The following is a 15,198-nucleotide window of genomic DNA, read 5'->3' on the forward strand; positions in this document are numbered from 1 at the left end:
GTCCATTTTTCCTTCTTTTTAAATCTTTGTTATAAGAGATGGCTTACGAGACAGGAAAGAGGGGAAAGGGTTATATTCATAAATGAATACTATGTTTAAAAAAAAAGGCATCAATAGATTTTTAAAAATAAGTGCATCATCAAAGAAATTGAGGGGATGCCCATCAATTGAGGAATGGTTGAACAATTTGTGGTATATGAATGTAATGGATTATTATTGTGCTATAAGAAATGATGAGCAAGCAGACTTCAGAAAAACCTGGAAAGACTTATATGAACTAATGCTGAGTGAAATGAGCAGAACCAGGAGAACATTGTACACAGTAACAGCCACATTGTGCAATGACTGGCTTTGCTAGACTTAGGTCTTCTCAGCAATGCAAGGATCTAAGACAACTCCAAAAGACTCAAGATGGAAAATGCTATCTACATCCAGAAAAAGAACCATGAAGTCTGAATGCAGATGGAAGTATACTATTTGCTCTCCTTTTCTTTTGTTGTTTACTTTTATTTCTTCCTTCCCTTGGTTCCTCTCATTAGTTCTAATTCTTCTATACATCATGACTAATGTGAAAATATGCTTAATATGAAGGTATTAAGTAGAGCCTATATCAGATTACATGCTGTCTTAGGAAAGGGGGAGACGAGACGGGGAAAATTTAAAACTAAAAATCTTATGGAAGTGAATGTTAAAAACTAAAAATAAAAAAAGTTATTATAAAAAAAATAAGTATCTCATTCTTTAAAAAAAAAAGTTACCAAAAAAATAGTAGAATCAATATCCAAACCCCTATTAATGAATCAGTGGTATTGAACAAAAAGGGTTGGTTTTGAAGCTCAGGGAAAAGTGGAAGGATATGCCTGCTACTTAGGTTAGATGGCACTATAACAGATAAAAAAATGAGGGAGTTCAATTAACATTTAGGCTGTTTTCTCTCCTTAGTATAAGTTTTAGACTCAAAAAGATGTAATGAAAATAGCGAATACAAAATGAGCTCAGAGAGATAATCAAACAGTAGGTATGCCAACACATATGCTTTGATTTAAAAAAAAAAAGTTTAGAATTGAGTCAGTAAAATTATAGGCCAGTGAGCTTGACGTTGATTCCTGGTAAAATTATGGAATACATTTTATGAAAAGGATGGTTAGTGAACACTCAAGAAAAAGGGAAGGCATGATCTCAAGGCTCCAGCCTGGCATCATCCAAAACAGGTTGTGGCAGACTAGCTTTGTTTCTTTTTTCAAAACAGGATTACTAAACTAACAGAACAAGGGAGTGCAGTATAGTTTACTTAGATTCTAACAAAGTATTTGACAAATGACTACACAATCCTTGTGATAATGATGAATATATGGGATATGTGATAAGAGGTGGATTAAGAAGTTGAATAAACAGACCCAAAAAGTAGTCATTAATAGTTTGATGTCAACTTGGAAGGTCTCTAGCTGAGTGCTAAAGTATCTATACTTGGCCCCATGCTATTAAATACATACATAAAAACACATGCCATACTTATATTTGAAGATGACATATAACTAGGTAATAAGTCGGCATCCAAGATTTTTAAAGGTTAGACTGTTGAGCCAAATCTAATAAGATGAAATTTAATAGGGATAAATTTCTTACACTTGGATTAAAAAAAAGACAAACTTCACAAGAAAAAATGGGGAAGGTGTAGATGGAAAAGATCTAAGGGTATGAATAAAGGGCAAGCTCCCTAAACATAATATGACAGCCCCAAAAAAGCTAATGTTATCTTATACTACATGAAGGCAGCCATGTTGTCATTGGATATAGGATGCCGTACTCCCACCTAGACTAGTTGTGGAGTATTATGTTCAGTCACGGGCACATTTTAGGAAGACCATTAACATGCTGAAGACAGTCTGGAGGACAATGAATAAGCCATTCAAGATCCTGGCATATGAGGATCAGTTGCAGGAACTGGGGACGTTTAGCCTAAAGAATAGAAAAAATTGATAATTGATATAGGAGACTCAGAGGGTAGTGAATGGGTACAATAAGAAAACTAGTATTCAAATATATGAAGGTCTGTCACTTGGAAGAAGAATTAGACTAGGAATTGCTGGGCCTGAGGGGAGAACCAGAAATAGTAGGTTTTAAAGTTGTAAAGAAAGATTTAGGTTTGATATAAGGAAAAATCTCTTAACTATTAAGTTAACCAAAGGTAAAATGATTTATTTTGGGAAGTAAATGTTTCCTCTCCAATTTTTAAACAAGGGCTGAATGACCACTTCTTGGGTTCATGGTAGAGGGGTTTCTTGTTCAGGTTAGAAGTGCCTTAAAACTGAGATAGTATTTTACATTCTCCTAAAGTCCAGGGCTAAAAGTAAAAATGGCAAAAGAAAAGGGTCTCATTCTCTCCATTACCAGGAACTGAGTTTGGGAAAGGAGGAAGTCCACCTGTAACTAGTTGGGATCAGCATACAGAGCAACTTGAGATTTGGGCCTAAGACTTCCATTTAGTATTGATTTTTATGCTTCTATCTCTGTTCCTGGGGATAAATAGCCCAGGAAATAGATGCCAGAAAACAGTTAGCTTCACCCCAGGTCTGGGGCAATCACCTTGCAAGGGAACCGTCACACCCCGGAGAGCAAACAGGAAGACTTGGGGAGGGATCAGATGCCCCCAGCCCAGTTAGGCAAATCATTAACTCTTCAGTAACTACACAGATGGAACCAGGGGGGGAGTCTAGGCAAGGCCCCAAATATAAGGCACTGACATTGGGAAGCTTTAGATGACTTTTTCTGTCTTCTGAAGACTTCCCCACAATCCAGCTGATCCAGTGCTTCCTAACTCCTGTAGCATTTGTCTACCTCACCTCCCAGGCTGGCTGCCTCTTAAGACACGGTTCCCTCTTTCAAAGCTGGGCAGTAGTGGCCTATTCTGGATAAATTACTATGGCACATACAGGTCCTAATCCCTTTTGAGTCTTCAGAAAGGACTCATCCCTAGAGTTAAGCTCAGCTTACTTAGTTATAAAACTGGCTCAGTTTTCAAGGGTGAGAGCAACTTCATTAGCTTGTAAATGTTGCATCTACTCCCATTCCCTCAAGTATTGACAACTGTGGATAAATTAAAGGCCTAAACTCTTTAGCCTGGGATTCAAGGTCTCCCAGAACCTTTCCCTGTTTACCCTATATAACTGCCCAGCCAATCTAATCTACTTACTTTCCCGTAAATACATCCAGAACACTTTTGCCCCTATTTTACTCCCACTATTCTTCCTGCTTTAAATATCTTCTTTCTCTATTTATGTAAGTCCAACCCTTCAAGATCTTTCTTGAACCCTGTCTTTCCCAGATAGCCTTCTCTATACTCTGGGTGATCAAGCTCTTATAACTCCTGTAACACCTTTTTTCCTATGATACCTTGTACTATTAAATATCTATGTATACATACTGTCCCTCCAATTACAATATAAGCTTGCCGACGGGATAGTGTCTGCCTTTTGTTTTTTTAAACCAATAGTACCCATCATAAAGTCACTATACCACAGACACTGCAAAGAGATGGTGAAAATGACAAGGAAGGAAGTACCTTTCTTTAAGGACTTGAGAAATACAGTATTTACCTGGCACCACAACAAAGAGGACAAGCAGGCAGACTTAGGGCCCAGACCACCTCACAAACCTAGGTTATCCCCACAACATCCAACTTCAGTAGTTTAAGATATTGCTGTGCCAATTCTTGGCTGCCTGTGTCTGGTCTTCAGCACACAATTCTAAACACACTGGAAGTATGGGTAATAATATATTTTCCTCATAGACTACTGTTCGAACAAACTTGTTCCCCACTCTTGTGTTTCACAGAGTCCTTCTTCACAGTAGCCTTTTAAAAGGGCCTGGGACAGATGGGCCTCCCCTTCCCTCCCAGAACAGAGTCCCCAGAAAAGCTGAGAAAGTTCTCACTCAAACTACCCACACTGGTTAAGCGCATCTGTTCAGGTCTGCAGGCAGTAATACACATGGGGCTACCGCCCAAGTGGTCAGACTGGACTGGAGTAAACCCCGCTTTGCACAAGTCCTTCAGAACCCCAAACTCCTACTCCAAAATCACAGTGCCGCCAGCTGCTTCCAAGGCTGCTTTAATCTTCTCTGCTTCTGATTTGGCAACATTGGCTTTGATTTCCTGTGGTAAGGACTCTACCAGCTTCTTTGCCTGAAATGAAAAGAAGTGGAGGATTAGAGCCATAAAAGCCCTGGGGGTCTTTATAATAAGCCTGGTCCTTGGCTAGAGGATCAAGTCTGGGGCAACTGCATCATTATGATCATGGCACAAGGACTCCGGAGGAAAGCTGGTGGGATGCAGAAGAGGGAGATTCTCTCAACCTGAAAACCATTAAGCAGGCATTAACATCCTTGGGGTAAGAACTCTTCATACCTGGACAAGATTTATGCCTTGGATGTAACTCTTTACTTCCTTGATTAGTCTCACTTTATCCACAGGCTTGGCTTCTGTCAGCCGAACAGTGAAATGTGTTCGTTCCTTCTGCTTGGGTGCCTCTCCCTCGTCTGCTGCCTAGAATGAGAGGGGGAAAAGCAAAGGTGAAGCCAGACACAGCCCTAGCCTCATCTCCCTGCCTACTTTCTAACTCTGAAAGGGAAATCAGATTGCCATCAGACAAATTTACTATTCCTGACACCCCTCCACTCAGGATCAAATGAGATAATGTATATAAATTTTATAAATGCCAGTTATTATAATATTATTATTATTTAACCCCCAGAACCTTAGTTTAGCTTTACAGGAAAATAGAACTCAATAAAGATTCAGCTGTTTTGCTTTTCCAATATGATCGGATGTAAAGCAAGGCTGTCCATTGTCACCACTACCATTTGAAATAGTTGTAGAACCTCTGCAATAACATAATTTTTAAAAATTGAGTGAATAAACACAGAAAAAGAAAAAAACAATTAGGGGCAGCTAGGTGGCACAGTGGATAGAGCTCTGGCTTTGGAGTCAGAAGGACCTGAGTTCAAATCTGGCCTCAGACACTTTGACACTTACTAGCTGTGTGACCCTGGGCAAGTCACTTAACCCAGACTACCTCACCGAAAAGCAAAAACAAACAAACAAACAAGAAACAATCATTACTACTTGCTAATAACATGGTTTAGGGAACCTTGCAAATTCAGGTAAAATTAAATGAAACAACTTCACTAGAATAGCAGGATAAAAATTAATTGGCTTTTCTACATATTATTAACAAAATTCTGGAACACGAAAAAGAGAAAGCCCATTCAAAATAACTACAAAAGGGGTAAAATGTCTGGCAATTCACCTACCAAGACACACCTAGGCCTTATATGAATAGAACTACAAAACACTCTCATGATTGGTCTGTAGCAATATAATAAATTACTATCTAAACAAATTTACAAACCTATGGAGAAACTAACAAAGGGTTATATAAATAGAATTTGAAAAAATAACAAAATTCACCTAGAACAAAAAAAATCAAGAATCTCAAATCAAAAAAAATCTCAAGGGAAATAATGAAAAAAATGTGGGAAGAAAGGGCACCTTCCAGTATTAGATCTCAAAAATGTACTATAAAGGAGTGATCAACACTATTTGATACTGATTAAGTACGTAAGTATTAAATACATAAGTATTGATCAGTAGAAAAGATTAGCTAAACAAGACCCAGAAGCAATTAAAACCAAGCATTGTGTTTGATAAATCTAAAGATACCAACTGTTGGGCTAAGAATTTCCCAACAAAAATTGCTAGAAAAACCAGAAAAGCAGTCCAACAAAAATAAGCCTAAATCTCACATCATACCACAATAAACTCCAGTAAGATACATGACCAAAATATAAAAGGTAATATAAATAAACTGGAAGATATAAAAAAAAATTTTCAAAATCCCTTTTAAAACTAAATAGAGATGATCATAAATGATAAAAGGGCAATAAAATAAAATAGTAAAGATTTTGCACAAGTATTAGGCATATTGTCACTTTTTTCTGCTTTTTTCATCATTAACTGTTCCTTTTGAAAAGGCAGCACAACTCATTTAAGATTTAACACAAATAAAATCAATAGCAATAGGGAAAAAAAATCCTTACAGCAAATTTCTGATAGTGATCTTATCTCCAAGACATTACAGAACTGATACAAATACATATGAACAAAAGTCATTCTTCAGTATTTAAATGGTCAAAAGATATTAGCAAGCAGTTTTGCAAAGAAAAAAATGCAAGCTATCAACAATCACATGAAAAAAGTTCCAAATAATTAAAAAAATGGAAATTTAAACAACTCTGATGTTCTACTTCACACCCATCAGATTGGCAAAGATGACAAAAGATGAAAATGCAATTGTAGAAAGGGCTATGAAAGGACAGGCACACTAATGCACTGTTGGTGGAGCTGTGAATTGGTCCAATTACTCTGATAAGTAATTTGGAAATATTCCCCAAAAGTCACTAAATTGTATATCCTTTGACCCACCAATTCCACTAATTAGGAATATCCCCCAAAGAGATCAAGGAAGAAAGGACAAATGTACAAATTTGTTTTTAGCAGCATTTACTGTTGTAACAAAAAATTAGAAACAAAAAATAGCTACTAAATAAATTATGATGCATGTATGTAATAGAATATTACTGCAAAAAAATTATAAACATGATAAATTCAGAGAAATTGGGGAAATCTTATATTAGCTTTTCCAGAGTAAGCAGAACCAGGAGGACAATTTATACACTAAATACAATCTAACAAAAATAATTTTTAAAGACTTCAGAGGTCAAAGTGGTAATCATCAAAACACTCTGGTACTGGCTAAGAAATATAGCGGTGGATGAGTAGAATAGATTAGGTACACAATACACAGTAGTAAATGACCATAGTAATCTAGTTGATAAACCCAAAGATCCAAGCTTTTGGGACAAGAACTCACTATTTGACAAAAACTGCTGGGAAAACTAGGAAGCAGTTTGGCAGAAACTATGTATAGACCAACATCACACACTGTATACCAAGGTAAGGTCAAACATCATAAGAAAATTAGGGGAGTATGAAAGATGGATCTATGGATAAGGGAAAAATTTATGATCAAATGAGATAGAGAGCATTACAGGATGTTAAATGGATGATTCTGATTACATTAAATTAAAAAGGTTTTGAACAAACAAAACCAATGCTACCACGATTAGAAAAAGTGCAGGAAACTGAAGAAAAATTTTTACAGCAAGTTTCTCTGATAAACACCTCATTTCTCAAATATATAGAAATGAGTCAAAAAAATAAAGCTGTATCAAACATATAAGAATACAAGCCATTCTCCAATTGATCAAATTGGTCAAAAGAAATGAATAGGTAGTTTTCAGAAGAAATCAAAGCCATCTATAGTCATATGGAAAAATGTTCCAAATCACTACTGATTAGAAAAAAGTAAATTAAAGAGACTCTGAGGTACCATTTCACACCTATCAGATTGGCTAAAGTGGCAGAAAAGGAAAATAACAAATATTGGAGGGAGTATGGAAAAATAGGTACTCATCTACTGTTGATGGAGTTGTGAACTGATCCAACCATTCTGGAGAGCAATTTGGAACTATGCCCAAAGGGCTATAAAACTGTGCATACCCTTTAACTCAGCAATACCACTATTAAGTCCATATCCTAAAGAGGTCAAAGAAAAGAGAAAGGGACCTATATGTACAATAATATTTACATATTTACATACCTTTTCTGGTAGCAAAAAATTAGAAATTGAGGGGGATGCCTACCAACTGGAGAATGGCTGAACAAGTTGTGGCATATGACTAGTGATGGAATATTACTGTGCTATATGAAATGACAAGTAGGATGCTTTCAGAAAAACCTGGGAAGACTTACATGAACTAATGCAAAATGAAGTGAGCAGAACCAGAAGAACAGTATACCAAGTAACAGCAATACTGTATGACGATCAAGAGTGAATCACTTAGCTAAAAGCAATGCAATGATCCAAACCAGTTCCAAAGGATTTATGATGAAAAATGCTATCCACCTCCAGAGGAAGAATTGATAGGAGTTTGAATGCAAATCTTAGCACACTTTTCTTACTCTATTTTTCTTGGCATTTGTGTGTGTGTGTGTGTGTGTGTGCGCGTTTTCTTTTGTAACATGGCTACTATGAAAATGTTTTGCATGACTGCACATGTATAAATTGCTTGCTTTCTCATGGAGGGGGAAAGGAGGAAGAGAATTTGAAATTCAAAATTTTAAAAAGTGAATGTTGAAAAAAGTTTTACATGTAATTGAGAAAAAAATAAATCTGCAAAAAAAAGAAAGAGGACTTCAGAGCTATGATGAATGTAATGATTAATCATGAATTTTCACTGCTTGGCAGAAAGGTGATAGACTAAAGGTATGGACTGAAATGTATTTTTAGACATAGCCAATGTGTTGTTTTCCTTCACTATACTTATTGGTTATAAGGCAGGGCCTCTATTGGAGGGGGTGGTATAAGAGAAATGTTGGATAATGACAAAAAACCAGAAGAAAATCAATGGAGCACATACAATCCCTTTTTCTGTTGTTTATATATTGAAATGTTCATGTTTGTTAAAATGACAATACAAATAAAATTTTAGAAGAGAAGGGCAAAATGGATTAATGGATAGGATGCCTAAACTTTATGGAGCCAAGTAGGGGTTCAAATCTTTCCTCTGACACACAGTATCTGTGTAACCACAGGCAAATCCTTGGACTTTTCTGGGTTGCATTTTCTTCATATCATACAAGAATGGCAACAGTTGTGTAGCTCACATGAAATAATATGTATAGATCTTTTGCAATTTTAGTGTTATATAAATGTTATTCTTTTTATCTGTACATATGCTATATTCTCCCCAGTGGCCTCATAGATTAAAAATTGGAAAAGACCTAAGAAGTTATTTGGTTCAAAGGTGTCAATCACACAGCTTACTGGCCCCATATAGCCCACACCATTCTCCTGGAATGTAGTCAGAACCATATTAAAATATAATTGGGAAATGCTTAACAAAAAATATATATAATAAGACAATAGATCACATTGTTTTAAAACTAAGTCAACAAGCAGCCTGAAGGGATACTAATGTATGGCTTAGTGGCCCCTAATTTCTATTTGAGTTTGACACCACTGGTCTCTGACCAATGACACCACCCTTTCATTTTACAGCTGGGGAAACAGTCCAGGAAGAGTCACCCCAAAATCACACAGTGAAGAGCAGAGGTGAAATGTGAAACCAGTCCTGACTTCAAATCCAATACCACACTGCTTATTTTACAGAAATGATCAATTCCTGAAGTCAGTCTTTTTTAATCTTTGTAATTCTATTACCTTGCATTGTATTAATACAAGGCAGAATCTTGACAAATGTTTTTTTTTTAAAAGATTTAGATATTTACAGCATTCTAACATCTCTTCTAATTGTGGTTAATTCAATTTCAAATCAATACAACAAGCATTTAAGAATTTGCCACTATAACCAGGGTGTGCACTAAGCATTGGGCAAGATATATATATGTGTGTGTGTGTGTATTTGTGTATATGTATGTATGTACATATACATAGTTTTAGAGAAGACATGGTCACAGAATCAGCGAGGGAAGGGACCATGGCAGCCACCTAGTCCAACCTATACACTAAAGGAATCCCTGCCTACAAAACCAACAAGTAGTAGTAGTAGCTAACATATATCACTTTCTCTCTCTCTCTAGCTCTCTCTATATATAAATATATATTATATATCACTTACTATGTGCCAGGCACTGTGCTAAGCACTTTACAAATATCAATTCATTTGATCCTCATAATAACCCTGTGAAGTAGGTGCTATTATTATCCTCACTTCATAGATGAGGAAACTGAGGCAGATAGCAGTTAAAGTGACTTGCCCAGGGTCACACAATTGCTAAGTGACTGAGGCTGGTCTTCCTTCCCGACTTCCAGCAGACCACTGTGTAAAGTGGACATCCAGACTCTACTTGAGCTACCTCTAAGGTAGGGACACTTAAAACATTTTGAAGTAGCCCATTCTACATTTCAGAGAGACTTTGATTGTTAGGATGTTTCATCTGACATCAAACCTAAATTGGCCTCTTGGCAACCTCTACCTGCTACTCCTGGTTCTGCCCTTTGGAACCAAATAGAACAAATCTAATCCCTTTTGTACAACAGTTATGATGTTTCCCTTGAGTTTTTTCTTCTCCAGTCTAAACATACTGAGTTCTTTCAATCAGTATAGGCACAACAGGATTGAAGAAAGACATAGCTAATATGCTGGATGACAAGATCCAAAAAACTAAACTAGAAAACTGGGTTGAAATTAATAGGACAAAATTTGAGATAAATCTTTTTATTTTTTTAATTTTAGGATAATTGGGACACTAAAACACTGTTAGTGAACTGATCTAACCATTCTGGAAAACCATTTGGAACTACGCCCACAGGGCTTATAAAACTATGCATACTTTAATCTAGCAATACCATCACTAGATCTATCTCCCAAAGAGATCAAAGAAAAAAGGACTTATATGTATTTATAGGGGCTCTTTTTGTGGTGGCAAAGAACTAGAAATTGAGGGATGCCCATCAATTTGGGAATGGCTGAACAAGTTGAGGTACATGATTGTGATGGAATACAATTGAGCTATAAGAAATGACAAGCAAGATACTTTCAGAAAAACCTAGGAAGACTAATATGAAGTGATACAAAGTAAACTGTGCAGAACCAGGAGAACAATGTACATAGTAACAGCAATACTGTACAATGATCAACTGTGAATGACTTATGTATTCTCAGCAATACAATGATCCAAGACAATTCTGAGGGGCTTATAATGAAAAATGCTATCTACCTCCAGTGAAAGAACTGATGGAGTCTGAATGTAGATCCAAGCATAATTTTTTAAATTTTATTCTTCTTGGGTTTTTTTTTCCTTTTTGGTCTGTGTTTTCTTTCACAACATGATTAACATGGGATTATGTTTTGCATGACTGCACACATACAACCTATATCAAATTGTTTTCTACAGTGCTGCTAGGCCACAGGACATAATGGGAGGGGAAACACAATATGATGGGTAAAATGATACAGTACCAGGAGGATACTCTGTGTGTGTGTGTGTGTGTGAGTGTGTGTGAGACTACCTTTTTAAATAGCCCCAGAACTTACCTCAGGGGCTATCTTTGCGGTAGCAGCACCTGGTACCATGCCACCCATTGGCACCAGCCCCACATCCTGAATCTTCAGTGTTTTCTGTAGGAATATAAAAAAGAACAAAATTTAACAACTGGCATTCCTTCCTCTAAACTAAGTAACTGATGGGAGAAACTTACTCAAAACCCAACATTCTACCACTTGTGTCTGGGAAAGACAATAATCTAGCATTTACTCAACACCCAATTCAACAAATACATGGCTCACTCCATTCTCTAGGCAGTGCGGCTAGATGGCATAGTGGATAGAGTATTGGATTTCAAGTCAGGAAGATACCCAAATTCAAATCCTGCCTTCAGATGCTCACTACCTATGCAGCCTTGAGAAAGTCACATAAACTTCTCTCAGCCTCAGTTTCCTCATCTGTAAAATGAGGATAACCTACCTTACAGGGTTGTTGTAAGATGAAATAAGTAGAACAACTTGCAACTTTAAAGCACTATATAAATGATAACTATTATCATTACCTTCAATAACTCGTTGAGATCAGAGATTTCCAGTAGAGTGAGGCCAGCGATGTCCTGTACTAACTGCTGAATCTTAGGAGGGTATTGCTTGGGGGCATTGTCCAGAGTGGCTTCAGCCAGAGTTTCACTTCTTCTTTGATGACAGCTGCTTCTCATTAGCCTCAGGGCACAAACACCCAATAATGGTAGCCTATACCCAACCCCATTCAAACAAGAGACTGTCACTGCCCAGCAAGTAAGCAAGGGAAAATTGTATACAGGGCTGGAACCCAACATTTGTGCTATAAATGTATCTTAAAAGCTAGGAGGGACCTTAGAGACACCTAGTTCAACAGCTTTTGTACTATGAATCCTTTTGACAGTCTGGTGGAACCCACAGTCCCCCTCTAAGAATAATGTTTTTAGATGACGTGCAAGGTGGTGCTGGACCTGGAGTCAGGTCCAAATCCAGCCTTAGATACTTCCTAACTGTGTGACCCTGGGGAGTCACTTTAAAAAAAAAAGTGTCTGCCTCAGTTTCCTCAGCTATAAAAATGGGAACAACAACATCTAACTCCAAGGGTTTTTATGAGGATAAAATGAGGCTAATACTTGTAAAGATCTTTGAAAACTTTAAAGTGCTATAAGGAAGTAAAACAAAATATAACTATAAAGGCATAAATAAAAGTGCTATAAATAATAGCTTGCTATAATTTTTAGTGAAATATATAGGATTACAAAGGAAACCAATTATGTTGGAATAAAGACGAAATTTCTTCCCATCGAAGACCAAAAGTCTTAACGTGAACCTCAGGTTAAGAACCTGGTACTCCAACCTCCTCATGTGACCCAGGTGGGGAAAAAAAACAATAAAAAACTAGGCATAGGAAATTACAATCAGTACCAGCACTGTACCCCCAACAGATGCGTAAAGCAGCTAGGTGATAGAGCACGTAGAGCCCTGGGCCAGGAGTCAGCAAAACCTAAATTCAAATGTGGCCTCAGGCATTTACCAGCTAAGTGACTCTCGTCCAAATCACTTAACCGATGTCTGCCTCGGATTCCTCAACTGAAAAATTAAAGTAACAGCACCTACCTCACAAGATTATTACGAGGATCGAATGAGATAAATGTTCCCTTCAATCTCCCTCACCCCCTTCAAGGACTGGAAAGAAAGTGAGCAGTCCAAGGTCACACTAGCAGAGCCCGGGGTGGGGGAGAAAAGGGGTCGCCCTTTCCCTTCTCTCAGGCACAAGGAAAGGTTGCCACTCTTTCACTCAGCTCACGGGGGGGTACGCGAGCTCCATAAAGGGGAGAGAATCCAGACTGTGGGGTCTATGGACTAAGGGGTCTATGGCTCCAGACTGCGAGGGAGGGGGGCGCACGGGCTCCCGACCAAAGGCCCCAGGCTCCGAGAAAAACCTCCCCCAGCAAGGGAGTGAGCAGCCTGAGGCAACCCCTCCTGGCCTCATGCCTCCAGGCCGAGGCTCCTACTTCACCCCGAGTCCCGGAGGCCCAACCCCGCCGGTCCCGGCCCCGGTTCGGGTACCTGGTCTGGAGCAGGGCCGCGGCCCGGAACCTCAAACAGGGCCCCCGCAGGGGGCGAGCAGCCGCAGCCAGCATTGCGGTGGACGCGAGAAGGTCACTCACGCGACTCCACGGGCGGAAGGCGACGCTCTAACCCGGTTAGATGCGGCTCTCGCTGACCCGGAAGTGCCGGGGCGAGGGACGCTCTACCAGGGGCGTGCCTCCGTCTCGTTGGTTGAGCGTTACCCACAATTCCCCAGCCATCCGAGGAGGCACCGAGGGAGTAGAGGGAGGCGAATTGTGTGCTTAACTTTAAACGGTGTTAGTCGCGGGCCGCCTGCCTGACGGGCCCTTTGCCGCCAAGTGTTATGTTGAAAATAAAATGTAAAGGGGCATCTAGGTGGTGTAGTGGATAGAGCACCGGCCCTGGAGTCAGGAGGACCTGCGTTCAAATGCGGCCTCAGACACTTGCAACTTAACTAGTTGTGTGACCCTGGGCAAGTCACCTAACCCCAATTGAAACTTACTAGTTGTGTGTGACCCTGGGCAAGTCACCTAACCCCAATTGCCTAAAAAAAACCCCAGAAAATAAAATATAAGAATAATTTTGTTTGACATATTTTTTACTTAGCATATTAAAGTGAATATAAAGTTCGGAATCTGTTGCTTTGGGCAAATAGCTAAAGGAACCATATTTTAAGGGCCCTACTATGTGCCAAGTGCTGTGCTAAGCCATAGGAACACGCCCTCACCCAGGTCAGAAGCCAGTCCCCACTGGCACAGAGCTCTTAGCCTAAGAAGATAAATGCAAATGGCTATGGATCAGTGAAGTCAAAAAACATTTATTAAGCAAATGCCTACCATGTTCTAAGCATGATTCTAATCCTTAAGAGTTACAAAGGGGAACTCCGCCTCCCCCTTAAAAATTGAAAAAAAAGAAAAAGAATGAAAAGACTCCATGAAAAATCAAGAAATTGCAAAACAAAACCAAAAAAATGGAAAAATGGAAGACCATGTGAAATATCTCACTGGAAAAACAGCTGACCTGGAAAACACATCCAAGAGACAGAATTTAAAAAGTACTGGACTACCTGAAAGCCATGATCAAAAAAGAGCCTACACATCATCTTTCAAGAAAACATCAAGGAAAATGCCCTGATATTTTAGAATCAGAGGGTAAAATAGAAATTGAAAGAATCCACCAATCACCTCCTGAAAGAGATCCCAAAAGGAAAACTCCCAAGAATATCATAGCCAAATTCCAGAGTTCCCAAGTTAAGGAGGAAATATTATAAGCAGTCAGAAAGAAACAATTCAAGTATTGTGGAAACACAATCAGGATAACAAAAGGGCTTGGCAGCTTCTCCATTAAGGGTTCAGAGGGCTTGAAATATGATATTCCGGAGGTCAAAGGAGCTAGGATTAAAACCAAGAATCACCTACCCAGCAAAACTGAGTATAATCCTTCAGTGGAAAAAATGAAAATTCATTGAAATAGAGGACTTTCAAGCATTGTTGATGAAAAGACCAAAGATGAATAGAAAATTTGACTTTCAAATACAAAACTCAAGAGAAGTATGAAAACATAAACAGGGAAGAGAACTCATAAGGGACTTTTTAAAGTTGAACTGTATACATTCCTGCAGGGAAAGATCATATTTGTAACTCATGAGACCTTGCTTATTATTATTGTAGTTGGAGGTAATATATATAGCTAGAGGGCACAGGGTGAGTTGAACATGTAGGGTTGCTTGCAGTATTTTTTCTTTGACCTGAGACCTCTGGATTTTGGCTATCATATTCCTAGTTTTCATTTTAGGGTTTTCAGGAGATGACTGATTTTTTCAATTTCCACTTTGTCCTTTGGTTCTAAGTTATCTGAGCATTTTTCTTCTATGATTTATTGAAATATATCTGGGCTCTTTTTAAAAATTAATTTATTTTTAGTTTTCAAAATTCACTTCCATAAGATTTTGAATTCTGAATTTTCTTCCCCTCCTTC

At 38.3% G+C, this 15,198-nt stretch overlaps 1 protein-coding gene across 1 annotated transcript; it reads right to left on the bottom strand.

The window, feature by feature from the left end:
- Positions 1-1,590: 1,590 nt before the first annotated feature.
- MRPL12 (mitochondrial ribosomal protein L12) lies at positions 1,591-13,343 on the bottom strand. The gene is made up of 5 exons (XM_027850167.1): positions 13,219-13,343; positions 11,691-11,880; positions 11,179-11,262; positions 4,406-4,543; positions 1,591-4,183 (listed from the first exon to the last, which is right to left on the bottom strand). The coding sequence occupies exons 1-5, from the start codon at positions 13,290-13,292 to the stop codon at positions 4,067-4,069; spliced, it is 603 nt and encodes a 200-aa protein (XP_027705968.1). The 5' UTR covers positions 13,293-13,343; the 3' UTR covers positions 1,591-4,066.
- Positions 13,344-15,198: the final 1,855 nt, after the last annotated feature.

This window comes from Vombatus ursinus, unplaced genomic scaffold (genome assembly GCF_900497805.2).
Source record: "Vombatus ursinus unplaced genomic scaffold, bare-nosed wombat genome assembly UNPS02008996.1, whole genome shotgun sequence".
In the NCBI taxonomy this organism is placed as follows: Eukaryota; Metazoa; Chordata; class Mammalia; order Diprotodontia; family Vombatidae; genus Vombatus; species Vombatus ursinus.

Bases quoted from the DNA above. Each gene is read 5' to 3' on its own strand.
- MRPL12 (XM_027850167.1), bottom strand. From the start codon at position 13,292: ATGCTGGCTGCGGCTGCTCGCCCCCTGCGGGGGCCCTGTTTGAGGTTC. The intron at 11,263-11,690 runs GTAATGATAATA...ATATTCCTACAG, and splicing joins ATCTCAACGAGTTATTGAAG to AAAACACTGAAGATTCAGGA. The intron at 4,184-4,405 runs GTATGAAGAGTT...TTTTCATTTCAG, and splicing joins AAGGCATAAATCTTGTCCAG to GCAAAGAAGCTGGTAGAGTC.